The 26,478-nt window shown below is 42.2% G+C and overlaps 1 protein-coding gene across 1 annotated transcript in view; it reads left to right on the plus strand.

Annotated features, from left to right (window-relative positions):
• The window catches only part of ptprga (protein tyrosine phosphatase receptor type Ga), a 415,165-nt gene that overhangs the window by 77,397 nt on the left and 311,290 nt on the right, over positions 1–26,478 (plus strand). Inside the window, exon 2 of the mRNA XM_065955381.1 lies at positions 15,591–15,707. Within this exon, the coding sequence (XP_065811453.1) occupies positions 15,591–15,707 (117 nt within the window). The remainder of the gene's footprint in view (positions 1–15,590; positions 15,708–26,478) is intronic.

The raw sequence follows: 26,478 nt of genomic DNA on the forward strand, positions 1-26,478 counted from the left end.
ATAGTTGTGAAGAAGGACCCACAATTTGTGCTGCTCACCTCCGCTGGTCACTTGTAGCCTTTAATTGAGGAATCTTTTCAATCGGTTTAAACCAAGGTTTATTTACTTTACAGTAAATAACCGTTTTCTTAAGATGCATGATGATGACCTAATGAGGAACACAAAAGTGGTGCTGCCAGTCGCAACGTTTCCCAGCACATTTGGCAGAGAAAAGCAGCTTCCTTTACTCAATGAATTGAGACAAACTTTTCAACCACGTCAGGTTGTCTGCATGACCCTGCATGTCTCAGCATTTTGTACTGGTATATTGGCAGCACAGGTATATTCATCTTAGCCCGCTTTTTTTTGGTTGAAAAATAGGTTCTAAGAGTGCTCCAAATAGACGACATTTTTCTGTTTATTTGTGGCCAGTTGTTCCAAATGTAAAAAAAATTACATAATGACCAGTTTGTGAGAGCTAGAGTCCCCAGATCTGGACTTCTTTTTGCAACACACCCCACAGTGTCAAAGCATAATCCAGTTCAGTATAGTAAAAACATCTAATTTGGTCAGCTGTACCGATTTGAAAATTTGCATCTCTGTCTACCAGACTATTTTGTGGCTTGTGTAGACTCTGATAGAAGTGTTGTTCTGTGATTTTGGGATGACCCAAAAGATGCTTAAAGGAAATTCCATGGATGAAAACATCTGGAGACTTCATGGGCATTGGATTTCAAATGCATTTTTGAATTATGTTAGGGTACGTGTTAAAGATTATACAAGACCCTAAAAGGACATGTTTGAAATGTCATCAGACACAATTTGTCTACATGTTGTCATATCCTGGACTGTCGGTCCTCTGTCACATTGTATTGTTTGCTTAAAATACCGCCCTGAGTGCAAACAATATCCACATCCAAAAAAAGAGGGCAAAGTAGCGCTATAGGCCAGATGAGCGTGAGGACGCAGCCCTGCATGTCACTGCACCCAATGCATTGACATTTTCCATGTGCTGTAGCTGGACAATAAAAAAAAAAGCCTGCAGGAAGAACATGTATCTGTGAATATTGAAATGTCACATGAGAAGTCGCTGAGTTATTATTAAGTAAAAAAAAGGGCCATTTCAGAGAAAGCACGAACGAGCAGCAGATGCCTTTTGTCCTCTCGGATTCTGCACAGCGACATCTGTTATGGATTGTTTCGTACGCAGTGACCTTCAGGCCTACTTAGAAAAAGGGAAGAAAAGAGATAAAACGTCCTCATCTCTCTTTCCTTACACAGATTCTTTCCTTTCATTTTTTTCTTTTTCTTTCCGGGAAGGTGATGCTGACAAATCACCTCTGCCATCCTCTGCCAATCAGCTGGAACATTACTAAAGATCACCCACTGGCCCCTGAATACTTACAGAGAGAGAATGGTGCTGTCTGCTTGTACTTCATCTGGCTGTCATTTAAGTCATAACTGAGGTTCCAGTTTTTTTCTCCAGTCGCTCTAAGTGAAGCATCATGGACACAAAGCAGAGGTGGGTGAAAAACAAATCAGATCTACTAGCGCAGAGGTTCTCAAACTTTTCACATTGTGTACCACCATTACAGCCAACATTTAAATACAGTAGTGTAGAGCTATTTACAGTCTACACAGGAGGCCGTTTTATTCCTGATATGCTTATTAATTATAATTGACTGTACAGCACGCACTGCAGCCTGCGCTCATTCTGTGTCGCTCCAGAGGAATCCAAACTGGATGTGTCTCAAGTCACATGTTGTTGACTTAAGTTTCTGCTGTGCTGCTTGACGTATCCGCCGCACATGGGCGTTTCTAGGCAGGGGCCATCAGGGACCAGTGCCCCTGTAACACTGAGCTTGGTCCCCCCCTGTGGCCACCCCTCCAAAAGGAATAGCCCCCTTTAATAACACACTGGAATTTGACTCAACAATTGGACTCACAATCGAAGTATTAAATACTGTTACTGAAACAAATATAAATCATGGTATTTGATGATGTGCGCTATTATTTGGCATAAATATATATTTTTTTAAAGCGATCATCTTTGTCTGTTTTTCACCTGGGTTTAATGTTTCCCTCTGACAAAACAACTGGCCCTAGTTTGGCCCCCTCAGTAAAAGTGGTCTAGAACCGCCACTTCCGCTGCACTTTACTTTCTAATATTTTCCTTTTTGGAGCCACAAATGCAAAATATTTTAACTGGCATGTTTGCCCTGCCATCCCATGTGGTGGCAGGGTGGCGTTCATGAGAAAAAAAAATTACGTATGAGACATACGTGTGAACACAGAGCTCAGAACAACAAACACACGGGGACTTTGACTTCACTCTATTTCTGAGAACGACATTATTCAGCGATACAGTTAAGATATATTCGGATATCTGCTATACTCATGTTTAAAACATCACAGTTTACCTTTAACTTATTTCAGATTCAGACAAATGAAGCACATTAATAGAGAGTATGAAAAAGTGGAAATAGATGATTTTAATGATTTTGATTAAATAAATATTCATCTGACAAATTTGACTTTAAATCGCTCTGAAACGTTTTCCTCTTCCACTGTGAGGTTGGCTTCTTTTCAAAGTATTGAACTGAGGTTTGATTTGGTCTAAGCGTGTGATCTGATGTGTTCATTCATGCTGCACCTTTTTTATTTTGTTAACCATACTTTACATAGAAAGGAAGACATAGCCCTTTCCTCTTTTTAAAAAAGAACATGGATATTAAGCCATGAGAAATAATCTGAACAGCTTCTAATATTCGTAGCTTTTGCTTCTACAAACCACTTACTCGTTTAGCATACTGATGTACCCATCGTTGGGAGTTTTAGCGTTCATGAGTATGCTAATGAAAGTGAACTGTTCCTGCATTTTGTCTCTTATAAATAAAGCATGAAACGCATATCTACTTTATTAGCTGCATCACACTTTGTTTGACTTGTTCTCTGAATCTGCCTCAATGAAACATTACCAGATGTAAAACTATCAAAAAATTATGAAACTAAAAACGTAGCCTGTTTGAATATTTTGGTTTGTGTTCGAGCCGTACATGCAGAGGCTTTTCACAGAACTGGACCGCATCCACATACATACCTGAAAGTATATTCAAACACCGGGGGGTTGGGGGGGGGGGCTGCAACATGTAGGTAGCAGATGGTTACACCCACTTGGACCTGATGTGGGATTTAATGACCTTCCCAGCACAGAACAACAACAACAACAAAACAATCTCGTACTGTTATCAAAGTAGCGAACACGATAAATCCCCCGCATGAAACAAAATGAAAAAAATATCCCGAGGGTGGGTGGGCATAGGTGGCGGTGGAGGAGGAGATGGTGGGGAGGGGGGGGGGGGGGGGGGGGCATCTTCCACAGGGACTAAACAATGAAGGAGTTCATTGACAGATTCTGTCTCGTGTCCCAGCAGAGGTGTCAGCTTCGTGGCATTGTGTTTAGCCCCCTGGCAGCGTGACCTTGTCTCACTGAACAGTGGCTATTAATTAGCCGAGCATGTGTGTGTTTGCGTGTGTGTGTTTGCGTGTGTGTGTGTGTGTGTGTGGAGGTTGATGGGTAATAGCTGGGAGGCTGGAGGGAAAGAGGGGTGTGAGTGTCATTGGTTCACAGTGAGTCTGCCTGCCTGGCTGGCTGTCTGTGTACGATCAATGAGCTGGAGGAAGGTGAGGAGGAAGGGCGGATGGTGCTTTGGAGATGAGGCATGTCTGCGAGGGCATTTTCCATGACATTAAAGAGCTCTGTGAGCTATATGTTACGTCCACGCTTCTCCCCTATCCTCCCTGCGCGGCGTCGCCTCCCTCTGTTTCTGCTTCATGGATGATGATGTGCCTTGTTGGGCTTCATAGCTCCTCTCTCTCTCTCTCTCTCTCTGTCTCTCTCTCTCTCTCTCTCTCTCTCTCTCTCTCTCTCTCTCTCTATCTCTCTCTATCTCTCTCCCAGTCTTTCTCTGCCCTTGGCCGAGACTCCTGAAAACATGAAGTCATGCTGGGTGGACTCCATGAGCAAGTGATTTCTCTCTGCTTTGCTCCGATCGACATCCAGCCAGCCACAAAAAGCCTTGCCATCTCTTTGCTCCGCACACCCTTCCTCCTCCTCCTCCTCCTCTTCCTCCTCCACACCTCCTCCTCCTCCTTGGCTTTTATTCCCTCTCCAACCTCCCTCACTCAAAACTCTTTTTTTCCCCCACTTTAACCTTCCTTTATCCTGATTCATAGTCCTAATCCCTTCTTCCTAACCTCTACCTTTTCTCCGTTTCTCTTCTTTTCTTATCCCAAAACTGTCTCTATTGCATTTTCTTCTTCCGGGCTCCATCCGTCCGTCTAAAACCTGAATCCAGCACCAAGGTATAAAACAAAAACACATCAAGATCATTCAATTAAATTTACATTACAATTAGTTATTTAGGATCAACTGAAGATGACTCTTAAAGCATCGGGAAATTTTGGGCTAGACATAAATACAATTTACATCTGACATCTAAACTTAGCAAGAACAAAAAATCTGAGTGAAAATTCTCCATCTTTAACTCTTAAAAAAAAGGTTCTTAAGGTTGTGCTAAATGGGTCATTTCCAAACACCGTGTAGGCGTGGCAGAAAGCTTTGATTGACAGCTCCTTCTTTCTGAACGGCTTTTAAAACGGCTCTGTATATACAGTCGTAATGGCAGACGTCACCGTCAGCGTGGTGTCGCCATATTTGCCTCGGTTACAATCAGAGGAAGAAGCAGAAGCCATCTGAGGACTGAGAACCAACAATGTTAGCCAATATCACAGTGAACAGTTAGCTTACTACATTGGCTAAGAATCTCTATATTCAGTCCCTTAGCTTTGGATGCAGCGCTAAATGATTGCTCTGTAACATTAACTAGAGCCACACTGTGACAGAACGTAACTCCTGCTGCTTAAAATAAAGCGCCAAAGTCGCTTAGATGACATTTGTGCTGAATTTTAAAAGCCAAGAAGCTGCAGTATGACTTCTCATGATGCATTCAGCAAACAGATAAATGAGCGTCCTCATAGAGACTTGGGTGGGGAACATGAGGGTCGCTGGTTTAAGTGCTGGTACAGATGCGAGTATATGGACATTTTCACTACCTGAGTACTGCAGAACGATGCACTGAACCCCAAACTGTTCATGGCGCCCTCCCCTATGCAGCCCCCCTTACCCTCACTCTGACATCTCTCCATTAATACAAACATGCCCTGATATCCTATGTCCTATCTTCAGTTTGTTTACATCGCCGGGACGGCCGGCTGACTCCTCCCCTCGTGTATAAAAGTTGTTTAATTGAGGGACTAGAGAAAAGAAGAATAACATACTGTACTCACTGCTTAACTGTGTTTCTAGATCACGCTCATTTCAGGTAAATTTACATGCAGTGTGAAGATACCAGCATAATAAAGATCGCTAGCATTAGCATGCTAACACAACAATGCAGCGCAAGTTATTTTGGTTTCATGCTGGTGCTCAAGGGCGACATCTGCCGGATGAAAAAAATCTCATATAAAGCCTTTAAAGTTGGGGAATGAATGAAGTCATCCAAAAGGTCGAATGACTGAAACACTGATTCATTTGCTCAAGCTGGTGCTGTCTGTTCCTTTTGTTCCTTTTGTTTTTTGTGTTTTATTTCCCTGAGACTCGCTGCGCTCTGTGCGTTCCCCCTCAGGGCTCAGCTGTTAAAATTAGCATCCCTCAACTCGTATTTTTTGATTATGCAGGATGAAAAAAAAATTCTGTTGTCCAAACTTGTGACTCAAAGCAAACTCTAATCAAAGACATGGCTGTCTTCAGGGAGCTGCTAGCAGAGCTTTATACTTTAGTGTTTTTGATTCCAGACCCCTATATCCCTTTACTTCAGCTCTCATCCCATCATCTCCACCGCACCTTCACACATGGAAACACACACACTCTCTCCTCTCCAGTTTCCAGTGCCAGGGAATCTGGTCAGTAACCAGCGTGCTGTAGGACGACCATTACCTCCCCCCCCACCCCCCCCACTCACTTTCCTGCCAGCCTTGCTGCAGCACGACAGCTGCTACGATAAAAAACAGCACACCTCATCCAGAGCTCAGCTCCACGCTGGAAGCTGAGCTCGGGCTAGCTTTGCATCAGTGTGTGTGCTTGTGTGTTGCTAGATGTCCTTCAGCACTAAGAGCATTGGAGGGAGATGTAAAGAATGCTAATGAAGTGAATCACCAGAGTAAGGACTGACTTGGCTAGCCTTGCATACACACACTGTATCTGTTTGTGTGTGTGTGTGTGTTTGTGCATGTGTGCGTGTGTGTGTGCTTTCCCATGCATTCGAGCACCCTAACGCTCGCTCCCTCTGAAGTCAAGTGAAGTGAGAGCAAGTGAGAAGTGGGCGAGCCAAGGTTAAGCACAGGAACACAGTGACGGGCCGTGCATTTTAATTGCGGCTTGAGCAAACACTTTGCAATTCCCCTAAATGGCCCCCCCTGTGATGGATGACAGGAACCAGTGTTGTCTATTTTTCTTTCTCAAGAGGAACTTTTTTGTGCGAGTGGCAGTGTGTCTGGACACAAAAGGCCAGGCCAGCCAAAGTTCCCCCCCCCTGCTCTTTTTAAGCTTTATTGACTCCTGGCACAACACAGTGAAGGGGAGAGAGTGTTAGAGAGAGAGAGAGAGAGAGAGAGAAAATGAGTTACCTTGGTTCACATCTCCAGTGCATCTGCTGTGTGTGTGTGTGTGTGTGTGTGTGTGTGTGTGTGTGTGTTAGTAACAAGAATCTGTCTCCCAAAGCTCTACACTGTACAACCTGCACTGGCGAGATTTCACATTTCAATAATATTGTTGTAAACTCTGCTGGACCTGCTTCTCCATCTTTGAAAAGTTTGGAGGGTCCAGGAAAAGTTTAGAAAAAGTGTAAAGTTTCTACATGCATCCGGCTGACAATGGGAAGGAATGAGTTTCAAAATAACAACACAGAATCTGATCATTTCTTCTCGTATTAACTGCAGGATATGCATGAAAAAGTACAATCTGTCTGAAGAGCACTGGAGTCACATGGAGAAGGATTTTGTCATAAAACATCATTGATTTCTTTTTTTTTTTTCTATGAGCACATAGATCGAGGGGAGAAAAGCTATCTTTCTCTCCGCCTTTATAAGGCCATTGTCCTTTTAATGTGGGCACCATGAGAACCCTCCACTAGTGCTGTAAAGTGCTGTGCGACAGCTGAGTCTGACCAGTGGGCTCCTGCGGCTCCACAGGGGACTTGTAGTTGCAGCAATAACTCCACAACCTGTGCACTGCTGCCGGGGACGCTGCACCGCTCGACGAGCCTCTGCGGTGGTGTTAGAGAAAGAGCATTTTAATACGTCTGATGAAAGAAAACTAAAAACATGGCGACCGCGTGTGAGTGTGGAAATATATTTTAACTATCTTCACAACAGGGCTTTTTAAAAGCGTCAGGCACTGAAAGCTCGCTGTTATAAATCTTGCTCACCTGTTGTTTACCACGGTTTTTTATCTTTGATTCAAAACGACTCCATTCAACGCTCACATTCTGATATTGAAACTGAAGCATTTTAAATTGCATTGACTGTAATATAAAAAAAAAAAACATGAACTCTAAGATGCCCAGCTCAGTAAATCTTCCAAACACAAATATTTGTGAAAATGTCCGACATCTTCTGTTGTAGCTGTGGGGATGATGCATACAGTTCCATGTACTAAACATGACTTGAATGTTTCTATACCTTCCCCTCGATGTGCTCTGCTGTGCTGTGTTGGGATGTAGATGAGCTCTGACAGAATTTAGGGGGGTGGGGGGCTTTTTCTGAGAGGTTAACGGGGGCAGAGGAAGCAGAGGGGGAATGCAGGGATGGATTGATGGGTCCTGATATTCCTCAGGAGCGGCTGCATGTGTGAACACAAACAGCCACATGTTTCACTCAGACTTTATCCTGACAGACCCCTTTTGTATTTTTTCTGCATTAAATCCAAGTGAGCTGATGTGAGAACGCAGCAGGATATTGTCTGGAGAATTCCGCTTGAGCAGCTGTGGAGGAGGTGGTGATGTTTATATCCTGTGACTGCTGCAAGGTCATAGGCAAGACACCGCGACCATCCCCATGCATGTTTTTAAACGGCTGCATTATGTACTCCAGTATGTTCTTCTCTGCACATTTGTGGATATTGTGGAAATATTCTCATTACAGTGTTGGATAGTGGACTCTGTTGCTTCACCTGCCACTGCCGTCTTGTTCTTTTTGCATCTCAGATAGATAGATAGATAGATAGATAGATAGATAGATACTTTATTGATCCCGAGGGAAATTCAAAACATCCAGTAGCAGGTTACAAAGACGTACATGACATGAGACATTTGTTACAAATGAACCACAAAACCGACCACCCCCTCCCCCCATACATATATATTAACCTGAAAAAAAAGATTTAGAGAAGAATCCCCCTAGAATCAAACTTAAACTGTTCAATTAAAAATAGACTTATACAAGAAATGTACATAACCCGTGCAGGAATAAAAATATATGTGCAATATAAACAAGAACCTATAAACAGTTGAGGGGAAAAAAAATCTGTAATTAGACCTGAATATAAAAAAATAAAGAAGTGTTGACCTTCTGAAGTTGTGTTGGTTTCTTGTCTTGTGTCAGAATATTTCAGCAGTGAATGTGTGAAAACACTTAAAGTTATTTTTTCCTCAATAAATAAAAGGACTTCATTCCATGTTCAGTACATTTTATCCAAACTGAGAAGGTACTGTGATGCGCCGGTAGCCTAGAGGTTATTGGCCCGTGGCTCCTTTCCCACATGTGGTTCCCCACTCTCTCTCACACCCACCCACTTCATCAGCTGTCCTATATCTAAACAATTAAGTGCCTCCCCCCCCACGTTTTCTTGTTGGAGCTGAAAGCATTTCCCTCACAGACTGTTGTTCTGCAGATCCAGATGCGTCGTGTTGCTTATTGACTAACACAAATGGGAAAGTGAACAGTCGTGTTGCTGCTTGGACAAAGTGACATTCGTACGTCTCTTTGTTCTTCATGTGACGGCTGACTCTGTCTTCGTCTACATCTCTGTAGTTTTGCGAGCTTTCTTCTTTTGACAACACAGACCTTGTAGGTCTAACATTCAGACCTTCCTGTCATAACACCCACTCTGCCTTTTTCTTGTTTTCTTCTTTGTAGATCTCTGAAGTCGGTGAGAGTGACATGGAAATGTTAGAAACTTGAATATCAAACTTTCATCACTCTCCTTTGAATATCTTTTTTACCGGAGTATACTCTTGTTGTTGTTGGGAAGAACATCAGCTAAATGCATGATGTTAATATTTATGTATGCATACAGTGGAGTAAAGAACAATGTCTTCTTCTGTAGTGAAAATGTTCCCCATGACACCAGCTTCCTTCCTTCCCTTTCTTCCTCGTTCTATTGTCCTATTGTATTCTTTCCCCGCACATTGACAGTAAAGGCTTCTGTTCATCCGTCCTCTCATCCTCTTCTGCTGACTGGTTGCCATGCAGCGGGCTGTCCATCAGTGACCCGGTAACTGTTGCTAGGAGAGCAGTTTAATTTCATCGACGGTGCTTAATTCCCCTCCAATTTATGCGCTCTTCTCACTCCATATTCCTCCTCTTCAGGCTTCTCCTTCACCCCTCTCTCTCGAGCTCACTTTAAGCTCATCTCGGCGCTTTTATCCCCGTCTTATCCTCCTCCTCCTGCCATTCTCATCTGTCATTCCTCTCCTTCCTCATCTCCTCCAATGTCCTTCACCTCTGTTTTCAATCCGCCCGCCGTCTCCTTTCGCTGTCACTGATTTAAACATTGTTATTCTCCTGGTAGCGGCCCATAGGAGGACCCCCCACCCCCCCCACCCCCTGTCTCCCTGAAACCCATTCAATACTGGTGTGGCCGCTCGCTTTAATGGGGCATCAGCTCTAGATAAATAAAGGCTGTTAAATGGCCGGACACGTCTGAGCGGCCACGACCAAGATGTGGTGGAGATGTGACGGGGGTGGAGATGTGGGGGGGGGGCTCCCAGGGGTTAAGAGAGGAATAAAAACAGAGGTGAAAGAAGAGAAGAAGCCAATACACTACAAAACAGAACTTTCCATCACAAGTATTTTTTCTTCCTTTCAATTTTGTTTTAATTTCACTAAAAAGTTTGTGGGAAATAAATAATCCAACAATATTAACCAATTAAAATCAACTTATTTTTTACTTATTTAAATCTCACCTGCCTCTGGTGGTACCCATGAAAAAGGATGCGAACCCGCCTGTGGTAACCGTGGCTACGCTAGCTCTTGTTGGTACAGAAAGGACATCTCAAATGTATGCTGTTAAACAATTTCTCAGTATTTATGTTTACACAGTAAACGTCAAAGACACAAAATGTGATATGTGTTGGTCCCAGCGTTGGTTCAGAGTTGCCTCCAAAACCCTCATGTGGGCTGTTGCTGCTGTAGCCGTATAGCTCAGCGGTGTTGCAGGTCATCTTCTAATTGGAAGGTAGGCGGTCTGATGCCCGGCCCCTGTAGTCCTCATGTCAAAGTGTCCTTGAACCTCAGATTGCTCATGAACGTGAAGAGATGGGTGTATGAATGAGTAGATTAGACCAGGTCCTGATCGGCAGATTGCCACTTTGCACTACAGCTGTCATCAAAGTGAAAATGTGCATTTGAGAATTTTTTTTTTTTTTGTTAACCATCCTAAAATCGTATAAAAAAAGAATAGAAAGCTAAGAGTTTATGCTAGCTTGAGTGTTAATGAAATGAAACTCAACAATGATATTTTTCTCCATGACGAAAACAAGACGACATCAAGCTAAAAATATATCTTTCATAATAAAAACTCTCAACATGTTTGTTTAGTCTCCATGATGATGAGTGATGAGACATTCAAAATCCATGATGTTTAACCCCACTGTCGCTGTAATCATAATATACAAGTAGAAGAGATGAGTGTGTGCTATGCTAGCAGGAGGAGCGTGCGTGTGTGTGTGTGCGTGTGTGTGTGTGTGTGAAGCAGAGTGACCGACAGAGCTTCAATGGGCTAAGGATAGCTTATCCAAGCAGTGAGTGACTGAAGGTCTGAACGGTATCATCGTATTAGTCATCACAGCCATGGAAAGCCAGCATTCAAAGTCTGTATCACTTAAAATTATTTATAAAATTAACATTGCAGCAATATTTTCCCCTGAGGGTTTTTACAGCGACATTTTTTTTCCACATTATTTGGCTAATTTAATTAGTTCAAAGAGAGAGAGTGTTTTGAAAATGGGCGGTCGTGGCTCAGTGGTAGAGTCGGCTGTCCTTCAACCATGAGGTCAGGGTTTCCATCGCACGGTCCTGAAGTCACATGTCAAAGTGTCCTTGAGCAAGACGCTGAACCTGAACGACTTAAAGGCTTTATATGTGATTTTACACACTTAAATATAATATAAATCAAGTATATCCTCTGAAAATAACTCTGTGAGTCATGACTGTCTACAATGGGTGTAACACCCGAGTCCCACTGTCTGTGATGTTTTCAGAGTCCTATCTTCACTTTGTTTACATCGCCAGGACGGCCGGCTGACTCCTCCCCTCGTGTATAAAAGTTGTTTAATTGAGGGACTAGAGAAAAGAAGAATAACATACTGTACTCACTGCTTAACTGTGTTTCTAGATCACGCTCATTTCAGGTAAATTTACATGCAGTGTGAAGATACCAGCATAATAAAGATCGCTAGCATTAGCATGCTAACACAACAATGCAGCGTGAGTTGTTTTGGTTTCATGCTGGTGCTGAAGGGCGACATCTGCTGGATCAAAAAATCATGGCATATAAAGCCTTTAAACTGACAAGTATTTCTTCAAAACGCGAAGACTATATCTAAAAACAAATGCCAAAATGTCACTGCAACTCAAGCACAAAACCTGGGATGTTGGTTTTCTTTTTCCCCCCTATGGTTTTTATCTAGAGAAACATACTAATCAAATACATCCAAACATATTAACAAAGTCGATGTGTAAATCTGAGATCAGAAACGATCCGAGCACTTTAAAAGATGTACTCTATTCCAACATGAATCTCTTTTATGCTGGGTTTTCATTGTGAGAAATCAGGTTTAGGAATTTTAGGAGAGGCAGGAAATCAGTTGGCATTAAAAGGTCCAATTGGTTTAGTTCAGGAGGAGGTAGATATTGATTTTCACTGGGTGTTATCCAGACTTAAAGTGACTGACTGTGACTGCTGTTATAAGACAATGCAAGATTAAATACAATGTTTAGGACGGTATGATGTTCTAAACTGCTGATGCTGATGCAGGGTGATCTGGGAGAGCCGTGGCCGTCAGGACATGATTGAAGGACAAAGCACTAAGAGGTTTTAGAGAGGTCAGGTGATGGAGGAAGGGGAGGGGTAGTTTACTGAAGGCTCCAGTGAAAGACAAATTGATAATAGCAAAAGCCACTGAGTGAAAGACAAGAACGAGGAAGAAGGAAAGAAGGAGAAGTTGTGTGTGGTGAGGATGAAGAAGGTTAGGGCGGGGTCTGTGCATAATTACATTTTTGTTCTGAGCAGTATTGGAAATCAATAATGTAATTCATAGAAAAGCCATAGAGCTGCCTTCCATTGGCATTCACAGACATGAGTCACGCTTACATCCCAAAGAATTAAAACAAGAGGAGGAGGAGGAGGAGGAGGAGGAGGGAAGGGGGAGGAGGAGGGGATGGTGGGGGGCAGCAGTGTCTGTCATTGGAACAAAAGACTCACCCTCTGTTCCTTCCCCCGGCCTCTAAATCTCCTCTACAGCGCCTCGCCAAAAGCTGGAGACTTTAACTTACGACGTGACTGATGTGTTCAGGTTTGCCTGGTGACCACATGGAGATACAACAGATGATCACTATTGTATTTATTTTACATCCACTTTTTTACTTCTAAGTGTCCTTCTTATTTTATATGCTGGCTGCAAAAACAAATTACCCTCCCACGACCTTGACCTTCACTGTGACCTTGACCACAGCAGCACATACGGTCACAGGATGGCAACTTGTGGTCGCAGTCCACGCTTCCTTATGCAGCGGGTCTTTGACGTAATATTCGGTGTTTCCACGGCAACAATAAAAACAATTTCTGCGTCCGTCATGGCGGCCACCTTGACAGTAACAACCTATAAAAATACGGATTTCTCTGGCTTTGGTAACTGTAAGTCCAGTGAGACCCTGTCAGAGATAAAAAGTGAAAAGTAGAAGAAAAAAAACACTTCCCTGGCAATAGGAATAATATTTGTTCATCTATTTCATAGTGAAAATGCTTAAAAGTATAAATTTAGATTCATCTGAGATCACTTAATTAACTCACTTTATACCCCTTATGTTATTTAAGGCACATGTTGTCCTTGAATTCACACGAGCCCACCCTTAAAACAACTCACCAAACATCCCGTGAATGATACATGACATGAAAGTCAAAGCTGGCCTTCAGCAGGTCTCGAAAGAAACTTCAGTCATTTCCTTTTAGTGTGATTTTTTTTTTTTTTTTGTCCTATGTGAGAAATCTTTAAAGGCCAAAATCACAGTGCACGGTGGAGCCATTAGGCGAGAAGCTGTCAGAAAATCCTGTCCTCCACTTTAAAGAAGCAAAGCGTTTCCATCTCTGCCTTTTTCTTTTTCAGGGGATCAAGAAGGTCTCTCTGCCCAAGAGGACGCGCCGGGTTTCACACATGGAAAAAAACCGGCAGAGGAAATCTTGATTTTTTTTTTTTACATTTGAACATCCTACTGCCAAAAGCAAGGCATGAGAAATGAAATTGTAAGGAATGACGCTTTTTTCCAAAGTATCTGACTGTGAAGAATACATTATTATCCATTATCAGAATCCGATCAGCAGCTAAGATGACTGTGTTTAATGAAAAAGGCAACACAACAGAGCTTTGGATGAACGCCTGTAAATCTAATAACTGTAACATCAAGAGTAAAAGTTTCTGTGGTATAGGAGCTGTGTGGGGGTCTCCCAGAGGGGACAAATTATTTACACTGCATTCAGCGAAGTGAGCAACGTGCAGGTACTGTGTAGCTCTCTCTGGTTCGATCTGTTTTCACCATGTGTCGATGATTTAGCCCCTAGGATTATGGTACAGCCACAGCCTGCACCAGTTTGCCTAGAGTCCTGCCCCCCACCTCCTCTGGTCACTTGTTGTCTTTAACTGAAGAGAATTTAAAATCAAACCAGCACTCGGGGCGGCTGTGGCTCAGTTGTTAGAGTCGGTTCGATCCCCAGCTTCTGCAGCCACGTGTGTCCTTGGGCAAGACTCTCAACCCCAAGTTGCTCCTGCTGCTTCGTTGGCGGCGTATGAATGTGTAAGACTGGGATTAGTTATTTCTGATGGTCTCTTTACTCAGCAGCCTCTACCATCAGTGTGTGAGTGTGTAGGTGTGACCTGCGGTGTAAAAGCAGTTTGAGTATTTAGAAGACTAGAAAAGTTATATAAGCTCAAGTCCATTTACCATTTAACTGAGGAGTCTTTCAAATCAAACCAGCGCTCCACAGGGTTTAATTATTTAACACCATTTCTTTAAATACAGGATTATGACCTAATGAGCGAGAAAAGCTGTTAAAAGTGTACCTGCCTTGATCCTGATACAGCTGAATTAAAGCAGGATAACATTTTCTTAAGATACACTTCATACTCGTGTACAGGACACTATCAACCAAGTGACTAGAGGTACTTATTTATATAAATGTGCATGTAATTCAAATAAAACCAAAGAAAATAAATCCTCAATAACAGCTGAAAGGAAGGATTTCAAAAAAGCTGCATTGTTTTCATTTGATCACATCACTACTGTCGGATACATTTTTACTAATTAATCAAATTATTAATAACTGAAAAGTGAGACAGAAAAAGGTCTTCCAGCTTGACTGCCCCTCTTTGTAAACCGGCCAACACCAGTTCTGTGGCGCTGACGAAATGAGATCAACAGTTATCCAGCCTCAGGTCGAGTTCTCCGTGCTGTTTTATTAACACAAAGGGCCTCGGGCTGCGAGTAAAAAAACGCATTCAATCATCTCAATTGCTGAGTGAATGCTCACATTTCTGCATAATGTGTAGACATAAAGAAACCCTGTCGTATGTATCATCTTTTAACTAGAGAGGATACTAAAAGCTCCTTTCACAACCGTCTAAATAAGACGCTCCATCTTTTACTGCACAATACATCAAAACACTTTGAGTTTATTTCATCCTTCTTCTTCTTATGTGTGTTTTTTTTCCAGTTCTTTCTATTATTTGTTTATTATGTTCCTGATGCAGACTTTATCCTTTTGGGGTCACTTTTTGGAGGTTTGAGATTGAGGTCGTCCTCAGATGCATGTGAGGTTTTTTCCTCGACAGTGAAGTTGCACGGCGTAGTTATTCTTTGTAGTTGACCTTTGTTCCCCACAGTGGCTTCTTCTTCTTTTTTCTTTTTTTTTATGAGGCTAGCTTGCGTGGTAAGGCAGCTAAGGACACAGTTGGCTGTCATTCTGCCCAGCAGGTACCCAGGCAGGGCAGCATAATGCCACTGAAGCTCTGCTGCTGTTTATCCTAACCCGTCTGTCCCTGTCTTCTCCTCCCCTGCAGCGCTGACAGGAAGCCAAGCGGAGTCCCAATCCCCCATCCAAGGCCTTCGCAGTGCCGCGACGGGCGAGACACGACACCGGAGAGCCGCCACCGAGGAGAACTACTGGGCCTACTCAGGTGAGTGTGTCTGCGCTCCTTTTCTATCTGAGAACCAGGCTGAGTCGCTCCCATTTGGAGACTGTGGTTAGCCTTCAAGTCTTCCACATGTCAGGAAATATTTGGAAACTTTGAAAAATTAAAAGCTGGAAAGTGGCAAGAAAAGCTATACAGTATATCTGGAGGAATCACCCCACTGTTTCTTATTTTCTTTTGCCAGCAACTCTATCAGGAATACTCAAAGAGCTAGCAGCAGCAGCAGCAGCAGCAGCAGCAGCAGCAATGTGCTCAGGATCAGATGTGATCGTTTATGGGTCAAGTATTTTAAATGGGAAGCTTTTGGGAGGCTCTGAACTCTCAGAATGCTTAGAGCTATTGAGTCACGGACACACATGCACACACACACACATTTGGATAGGTATCTGGTGCATGCAGCAGAGAAAACAACAATCTGAGAAATGTCTTGAGGGTGGTTGGATGAACCGGGATGTCTCATGTGTGGGTTTTCAAAAACCTCAAAACAAGAAGAGTCGAGAAACCCCCATGCTCAAGAGAAGCTATACTGCGTGCACACTGGTGCTCAAGAGAAAAAATATTGCGTGCAAAGGTTTCTCTTGTGCACAAAATAGATGTTGGTGCGCACCTGAAACTTGTTTCCATGTCCCCTAAAGGGCTCCGGATGATTCTGTCTGAACAACTTCATCCATTCAAGTTTCTCACCAAGGCCTAAATTTTTCATTTTTTGACATTTCATTTAAACACATCATGATGATATTTTACTTACCTTTGCCTATTAGTAAATTTACTGACCCGACCTTGAACATCTCATAATAATATCTTATGTCACCTCGTTGAATATTCTGTAGATTTCCACATTAGATTACTATTTTTAACTGAAGAGATTTGCAACAAAGTTTGAGTGGGCGGAGGAGGATGAGTGTTTTCAGTAGCCGGAGCTGACGGGGTTTTTACACTCTACTGCCTTTGGGTTTTATCTCATGCACATTGCTGTTGTGCTTGGCCATGGAGGTTGTTGTGTTCTCCCTCTTGCAAGAAATGTTTGTGCAACAGTTACTGCATTTGGCTTCCTTTTCATCTTTTGGTTTATGTGAAATCCATCCAAACTTAAGACCTCTGCCCCAGAATCCTTCTGTGTGTTGTTCTTTACCCTTAGACTTCGATCTTATCCAGAATTTTATATATGAGTACATATATATGAGTCTTATTTATTTATTTATTTTTATTTAACCGTGAAAGAAACTCATTGAGATGAAAAATCTCTTTTTCAAGAGTGTCCTGGCCAACACAAGCAGCAGCACAATTAACAGAGTTTCACAAAGAGCAGCCAAGCATTCAAATACATTAGACGTTTAGATGTAACGTTGCATTAAAGAACCCAAAAGACTAGATAGAGGCAACAATAGACTCAAACATTGTTTTTACCGGGTCATGACAATTTAACCAGAACTTTTTTTGTTTTTTGTTTTACAAATTATTTTGGGGCTTTATTGGAGAGATAGGACAGTGGATAGAGTCTGAAAATAAGGGCGAGAGAGAGAGAGAGAGTGGGGAATGAGATGTGTGAAAGGTTGGATTTGAATCCGGGACACCCTCTTGGAGGACTAAAGCCTCCGTACATTGGCGCATGCACTAACCACTGCGTCACTGCTAGTTGGCCCAGCCGATTGGGTTTTATTATATAGACAGCATTTGTGCAACAATATAACAGTATGTGTTTATAGGGCCCTACATATACTAACTCCAAATGCTGATACGGTTGTGTCTATTATTCAAAAGGCCTAATTACTGTTAATGCTATCTACCTTTCTCCATCTCTATCTGTTGTTCTGATGGATTAAATCTTGTCATACTCGTCTCTCTGATGCTCAGAGTTCCTCTTTTTATGGTTCTTATTTTTGAAGTGTTGTTTAATCCGGTTTGCAGATCCCGTCATTTAAACTCAACATGTCGTGTAAAACAAACAACCATCCTGCAGCTCAAAGTGCATAACGCTCCTCTCTTCACCGTGGCTTTCAAAGTGAAACCTCAGCTGGTAGTTTCAATCCGCTCGTAGTGGGTGAATGGAAAGGAGAGAGAAGTAGCAGTGATTAGCAGAAATTAGTGAGTTCATTGTGCTGGCAATAATTAAACACTCAATCACGATTGAATACCAGCTTTTTATTTACAGAGATAGATGTTGGAAGGCTGCTGGTTTTGGGCTCCGATGTCAGAGATTTCAGTAAGTGGAAGGCTTTGTGAGTACAGTAAGACAAAGCTGTGTGTGGGTGTGTGTCTTTGAGAGTGAAAGCATTTATATGCTTCTGTCAATGCAATATGTTTGCCTTCCTCTTCCACTGTCTCTTTTTTCTTTCTCTTTTAAGCTGCTCTCCTCCTCATCTCTCCTCTGTGCTCCTCTGGCCTGGAGGCGTCTCGGGGCCCCTTCTTTTTATATTTTACCAGTGCTTCAGAAGAGGAAAAAAAAAGCCACTTCCGCTGTCCCTTTGGAGGCTTTAGTTTTTCAGAGGGGCCGCATTAATCTTTCACCATGCAAGCGACGCGAGCCCCGGGCCACAAATGATCTTTTAGTTTATTTATTTCAATATTTCCGCTGGCTCGTCTAACCCTAATTGGTAGCCCGTCGAGCCTGCGAGAGTGCAGGAGCTTGTGGGCAAAAACAGAGCCGGTGACAGTTTCACTTAGTGCTTGCTGCTGCTGATGCTAAGATCCACCGATGCTCTCCTGTCGTCCCCCCCGCACATGCTTGATCGCAGCTCTTACATAAGATGCTGATGTAATGGTTGGCAGGATACAGGCAAGAGGGGAAAACAATGGAGAGACGGCAGGCCCCCGACAAACCAGTGGATGTTTCATTTTTGTGTCATTTTTAAAAGCCAAAAGGAGAAGAAGTTACAAGATGAAAAGTGTGTTCTTTTTCTGACATGAAGAGTAGCTCATCAACACACTCAGCCAGAGAAAAGGCCGCCAGGGTTTGCTGTAGTGGAGAGTGTGGACAAAACAATATATCCTTATAGATTGTAGAAAACATGGACGTAGTACCAGTCAGGTCACCTATTGGTTTCTGAAGATATGTCATGTAGCCGAATGATGGCGGAACGATATATTGGAAATGCTTTCCATCAATCAAGCTAAGGCGGGCGTGAAGCCTGAGTTGATTGACAGGTCAGGACGCCCCTAATTAAGTGGGAAAAGCCTGATATAGGTTCAGGGTGATAAGCGACAAAAACACATTTTTTTTAGATTGGTTAAATATCTTAAATGGGCAGTCCAGCCTCTTTTTAAACTCACCAGAGTTATGTATTCAACCCATCATTCCTCTTGACCATCTTCGAGGGTTTTTAATCCTCATCATATTTTCACAAAACAGGGGCCAATAAAAAAGGATTTTAGCAAAGGGCCCCAAAAGGGCTTAAACATTGTTAACAGTCCTTTACATCGCTCCAAACTGTTTCTTTAATAGACATTCTCTCTCTCCCCTCTGATGACTTCTCCGAAGTTCCCTAAACTTCTCTCTCTTCTAATTAGCTTGTTCTAATCGTGTCCTCCAGAGGTCTGACAAACTCCAATCAGGGCCTCGGCAGGGCCAAGGCTGCTCTGCCCTCTGCCTGATCAGAATGGCAGATTAAAACACGAGGCACAATGCTGACAAGAGTTATCTGGGGGGGACGGCCCTGTACCTCCAGGACGAGAGAACGAGACAAAGAGACAGAAAAAGGCAACAATTCAAACATCCAACCTCGGCGCTGCTCTTACTATCACTTCAGCCACAATTAATCTGTGAGGCAGCGTGCTCTGTGTACCAAGAGGTCTGCCTCTGACATTTAGACTTTAAGGACATTCATATATACAGAACTATTGTGGACTGTAAAACTTTGAAAATCTTTTATAAAATGGCAGCAAATGACTTGAAAACACGTTAAAATAATTTAGTTTGTTGTTTTGACTTGAACAATAAAGTGAACTTTATTTTTGCTGCAGCAAAGTCATGAACTTCTTTGGCCTTTACAGACGTCAAATATCATTCCTGTGGAGCACTTCTGGGAGAAACGTCCTTACCCCTGGGTTCTGGGTCCATGTAGGATGGATTAGTCAAATACTTCACCGGGCTTTTTTACCTGTTGCATGCAGGGGTGCAGTACTGAGTTTGTTTCCGCTCTGTCACATCATGTTAACATTGCAATGGCACAAACGATGAACTACTTCCTGGAATTGGGGGCAGTAAAACGTGAATTTTGAAATACTACATTTAAAGTACTGGAACTAATGACCTTAACAGAAGTATGTTTTCAGTATCCAGGAGACTCTGTGTTGAGGAACTTTTGTGAAAATCTTAAAGGGGTAGTAACCACTCTTGGAAACTTGTCAGAGCATGTGTAAAGGACATGCTAGGCTTGGTTAGCCGTGGTTGGCTATCCTCGCTAGCTAAAACAATACAGCATTGAAACTGAAACCAGACCGACAGAAATGTTGAGCTAATATTTAAATAAAAGATGTTCGTTTGGAATCACCTTTCACTTTAAAAGTCTAGTAGGAAAGGATGCTGCATGAATAAATGAATCAGGAACAAATTCCAATTTTGTTCAGCAGTCGCTCAAAATCAAATCAAATTTCAAAGTTGATTAATCGAAAATTGAAAGTCAGACAAGTCTACTCTTGCAAAGTTAAGAAAACACTCAGAAAACTGTCAATATTGGGCACAATTTATTTAACACAGCTAAACAAGGGATCAGCGTTTGAGGTGAATGATGTCAAATGATGCAGAGTGTGGCTAACGCTAGCAGGCTAGCACTGGCAGCCTGCAGCCCTCCTTGCAGGTTAACATCCACATTCCTGTTCTGGTTATGCATGGCTCCATATGTCAGTTCAACCTGACACAGCCCACATAAAACTTTGTCTCAATTCCCTGGATCAAAATACAGCCAAACAGCTCTGCTCTACGAGATGCTATATGTCTGCTGTGCTGGTTTACATCCAGGTAGTAGAGCATTATGGCTGTATGTTAGTAGCCATTAACCAGAGCTAAAACCCCGGCTGGTGATGGACGTCTGCATTTCAGCTTACACATAATATTTGACCAACACTACAACCCTGAATTTGCTAAATATGAGAAATTAGATGAACAGACTAGTAACTAAGGTGCTGACTAGCGGGGTTAATGATTTGGTCAGCTAATCGAGCAGATCCTTAAAATAATGTTTGTTTCCAAATGAAGATCATCAAGTAAACAGAGACTTAATTAAAGTCTTTTTTTATTAATTAAAGCTTGATCTTCCAGGTCACTATGAAACTGCTGACTTGGCCTTTCAAACTAATTGTACAAATTGCTATTTCACATTGTAGCATTTACTGTTTTGTCATATAAAAGTAGAGCACTAATAGAGATTTGTTGTCGCAGGATCTCAATCGTCATTTAGTCATTATTGATCTGACGTTACGGTGCAATTAAGTGACATCGTACTCCGATTAATCAAAATGATTTTTATGTGAGTGTAACTTTAATCACATTAAATGGAAGTCATCATGAGGGTGAGTCTCAAAGTTTAACTGCTCACATTAACCTCCATTCAAGCTCCACTGGCCAAGCCTTTTTACTTGAGATATGCAATATAAAGCATGTAATATACTATACAACCTTTACAATGATATATGTTCCCCATTCCACATAATTACAAGTGCATTGCAGTATAGTTTTAAGAGGCCGTCTCCTGCAATGGGCCGACTGTGACGCTCTCGGGTCAAATTGATTGTCTTTTCATCCCTGGCTCCTGGAGAATTGAAATACCAGAGTGCCTGTTTTGAAAGACTTTTCATTTTTCCTTTCACGATATGACCCACATGTTGGTATTAACAATCCCCTGCTCCCCATTTTAAACCATTGATACACACAAACGCGTGCGCACACACACACACTCGGCTGGAAATTAATTTTCAGACCTGCACAATGTCAAGACTTGCTATCGACGGGAGAGGCGAACCTAATTTGCGCACTCCTCGTCGAGCTGTTTTACCATTCAACACCAGCTGCCATCAGAGAGCTCTCAGGCCTTTGTGCTGCAGCCTTTAAGTGGGCAAATGAAGATGGAAATTGATGATATGTTGTGCAGACGTTTTACTTGTGAGGAGATGCAATTTTATTAGCCCGACAGTAAGTGGTGTTTCCTTTCTTTTTTTTTTTCCTGTGAAAATTGAAAATGCCTACATGTCATTAAACATTCAGTCCACAGACTGGAAGAAGAAAACCCAAATCAAAACTGAATTTTGACACTTCTATGCCTTAATGATTTGTGTGTCTTGCCTGTTTTGTGACAGAATTATTGGATTCAAATAAATGTACTCAGATACAAATTTAAATACACTACTTAAATCAATTATCTTTAAAGATCTAGTACAGATCTATAATTCCAATGTCAATAGACTATGGATTCTACAATTCACTTAGCAGACGCTTTTATCCAAAGTCATGTACATCAGAGAGTAAGTACAGCACAAGCAAGGATCTAGAGAGGAGGAAACAACAGGAAGTGCAAACAAACAGCTTTAAGTCTGATCAGACACACAGGTGCTGACAGGAAGTGACCAGAGGCAAAGCACAACATCGACAGCTGTTCTTGAGAGTTCTAGCATCCAGCAATCAGCATCCAAACCATCATCATCATCAGCAGCATTAAAGTCGTAGGTATTCACGACAGAGCTGGGTCTTTAGCTTTTTCTTAAAGGTGCAGAGGGACTCTGCAGATCTAATTGCATTTGGTCGTTCGTTCTGGGGGTGACAGAGGAGAAGAGTCTAGCTAGAGACTTAGGGCCTTGTTGTGAAGGTTGGATCAGACGCCCATCATTGGCAGAGCCTGGATGAGAGAGTTTAGGTAAGGAGGAGCCGTTTTGTGGCTATTTTGTAAGCGAGCAGCAGAGTTTTAAATCTGATGTGAGCTGTAACTGGGAGCCAGTGGTGGGAGATGAACAATGGAGTGACATGTCCTTCTTTGGGTAGGATGACCATGCTTAAAATAAAACCATTTATCAATAAAGGATTAGGTAAAGGTAAAGGTCAGGTAAAAAATGTTTTTCAAATAGACCGCCAACAAGGATGTTTTCTGCCAACAGAATATCTCTGTTCACTGTTCTCTTTGCTGTAGTGGTTCATTGGTGTACAAAAACACTTAGAACATATCCAGCGAGCCCCACAGTCACACTCCATGCAACCTGTTCCTCCATTTCCTTGAAAACAGTCAGATGAGCCATTCCCCTTATAATGAATAACTCTTTTCATACAATCCAAACATACTGGTGTGTGTACTGGTAAAAGAGCTATTCAGACCTTATTATTATTATTTTTAAACCAGGCTGTAAACATATTGAATTCTGCTGTCCAAGTAAGCATTTTCATATTGGTGTTAATGGGACTTCTGGGGCTTTTGCATCCAGCCTCAAGTGCACACTTAAGGAACTGCAGATGTTAGCACTTCCACATTAGCTTCATTTTGTCAACACCAGAGGTTGCCTGCTTGCTTCAAACAGTCTCTACATGTGTCTCTACATCTACCATGCTTGAACCTCCCTGAAATGGGGCAGATAATTCAAATTGAGGTCTCCTGTAGACCCCTCTGGTTGTGCACCTTGTCATCAATCTATCAAAGAGCTAGCAGGGTTTTTATTAGTACGGACTGTGGAGAGGGAGTTTGAAACTGGCAACTGAACCAGAAGCAAAGCACTATGGGGGTACAGCTGAGGTAGAGTCGGTCGTCTCTAACCGGAAGGTTGGGGGTTCGATCCCCAGCTACTGCGGCAACCTATGGTCTTGAAAAATGAAGCCAATGCGGTAGTCCAAAATCCTGCAATTCGTCAAGTGTCCGCTTGAGGCTGTTTTTAGAGCATAAATTAACATGTTGACAGCCTAGTACAAAAAACTAAAAAGGTCTGATTACTTATTGTCATCATGGACACACACTGGATGGGAGGTGAATAAAAAAAAAACAGCTCTGTTTTGATTTAGAAAAACGATACGTGTTATCCATAGTTAGGCGCAAAGCTGACTTGATTGACAGGTGGGCGCTATGTCAGCCAGCTCCAGCTCTCAGCCTGTCGTTAGGTTGACTGAAAGTTAGGCTTAAACAGGATTTCCAGCATGGCGGCTGCTGCCGATGAGCCTCCGGAGCCCCCTGCAGGAACAGATAGCTGACGTCACTCGGACTTTGTCCATTAATATTTACAGTCTATGGTGAGAATGGGTGTAAATGTGTTGGTGTGACATGTGGTGCAAAATCGCTTTGAGTAGTCAGAAGACTAGAAAAGAACTGTACAAGCTGAAGTCCATTTAACTCTAATGGACAGTTTTTAGTCTAAAGCACAATTCAATGCTACGTGAGACAACAATATTAAAGATATATGATGAGATAGAAGAGCGTTAACAAGCTAAGATATTGGATGGCGCCTTTATTATTCCTTCTTTAGACACGAATCAGTGTGCTATTCTCACCACAGCGTCCTCAAACATCCACTGACAAAAGTAAGACGACTTCTGATGACTTTAACAGGGTGAGAATGTGACGGAGCAACAACAGCTTTGTTTTCCTCCTGTATGCCACATTTTTATACAAAGCACTGTGGATTAAAAAGACAAGAACACTTTAAACAAGAGGGTCACAGCCCACTGATGACGTAAATAGCTCTTTTATCTGATATTTGTGAGAACAAAGGCTCTCTGTTGTCACATCTTTCTAAAGTTTCCGCGTTTTATCTCGACCTTTTCATACCGCATTTATGATTTTTTTTTTGCGACTGTTTGAAACTTCAGTAAGAGAGAAATTCTTCTCTTAGAGAGGGTGTCTGCATGTCAGCCTTACACAGTAATAAAAAACTAGAGAAAGCTACACCTCCAGCTAAATAATTCAACGCATTTGTTTTATTGCAATGCTTTATGCTTTTCCCTGAGACTCCAGTCTAAGGTGTAAATACATTGAAGTCCTACTGCTGGATGACTCAGCTTATTGTGCTGAAGTGCCACTAAATCTCCATCAGCTCTGGGGCTCTGTTCTGTAGCTAAGCGTGACCTCCGACCCCTCGGTTGGAGGTGGGCAGTAGAAAAGATCAACCTCTCCGCAGGGATCTATACACAACTCAGGAAACAGGGAAACACAATCTCCTCAAAACCTCCTTGCTACACACAGCATTTTGTAGTCGACCATGACATGTCCTGTTATCTGCAAAGGTATTACAGCAGTCACAGCTTTTCTGTACATTCTGTTTTCTAATGGTTTGTGTTTATGCTAAGGGCGTACTCACACTAGGCGAGACGCTCTGTGCCCAGTCACGTTTGACATCCAGAGTCCAGGTCATTTGACTAGGACCACAAGCACGGGAACGCATAATGACATGACGAAAAAACAATCCCCATCTTGCATGATCGAAAAATCCTGTAATGAAAGATGGCCATATCTGACCAAAACAAATCAAAAGAAGCCACAAAGTCAGTAAAGTTTCAGTTATTCTCTCTGTGTTGGTCTCTAATGTTAGACCAGAGAAATGGATGATTGGATCTTGATGCGCTCAAGAAAGTGTGTATCCACTACATACAGTATATGGTGATAAGGTAAACTGTGCTAAGGCCTTGTCGGGCCTGGAGCAATGTGAGTGTAGGCCAGCGGAGGGACTGGGGAGCTGGGACAAACGGGCTCCAGTACAGTACAGGGCAAGAGAGGGCCTGGTGTGAGTGAGCCCTTTAGATAGATGCTTGGTTTTATGTTACCTGTAAACAAGGCCCGGTGATGTTGTACTCTATTTCAGCGCTCATGGAATACCTATCGTCCAATTAGATTGCTTGGTCCGAACTAACTGTTGTAGAATTTGATTTATAATATGCTCCTCTGACAGATATCCCATGAACATAACACTATGGAAACATTTGCTTCAGTAACCTCCTAATACATGTTTAGCAGATACTACATAACACCTGTAAGTCTGTCATGTATTTTGCATCATAATATTATCTTCGAGATTTCTTAATTTTATTTAGAACTACAAATGATTGAATCTTTTTATTCATTTGACTGTTAGTGCACAGCCTTACCATAATCTGCTCTGCACACCAGCAGGGAAACTGTTGAATGTATCTTTGATTCTGTAGAACTTAACGAGAGCTTCCTGCGTATTCTCTCCAATTAAAACTTTTGCAAACAAAGAGCTCAACTCAAAAACTCCTCAAAGCCAATCAGTGCTATCCTAAATTGCTCGCAGTACGCACAAAGATGTCAGCACTCACATTGAAGTATATATAACATTTAATGATAAGAGATTAAGAGCAGTTTAGGAACACGAGCACAGCTGCTTCCAACTACAACTGGAAACTGTTCCCATTTGAATAAAAGGACTTGGAGACTACTGGGCTGAGAATAAGATCAAACCCCTACAGCCAGGTTTCAACATGTGATGGAAGGCTGGGGATGCAGTTGTCACAGCAGATGAATTTCCTCAATCATGAGAGGAGTTTTGGTGTCCACATTTCTTTTCTGAAGGCAGGGCAATATGACTTTAAATGTTCTTATCAGTCGATATCGATAATTATCACCATAAATATCAAATCATTATTTCTTTCAAATTGAAAGTCAGATCTTTTGCTTCTGAGTGAATGTTGACGAAACCAGATGGTTAATTATGGTTTAATTATTCTTTATTGACAGAACATGACAAACACTAATTAAAGAGGAATATTTCACCATCATAAGCTCAGTGCACCAAGCTGGAAAACGCTATGACAGTTTGCTGCTGGGTAGTCGGTCTA

Source organism: Labrus bergylta, chromosome 5 (genome assembly GCF_963930695.1).
Source record: "Labrus bergylta chromosome 5, fLabBer1.1, whole genome shotgun sequence".
NCBI lineage: Eukaryota > Metazoa > Chordata > Actinopteri > Labriformes > Labridae > Labrus > Labrus bergylta.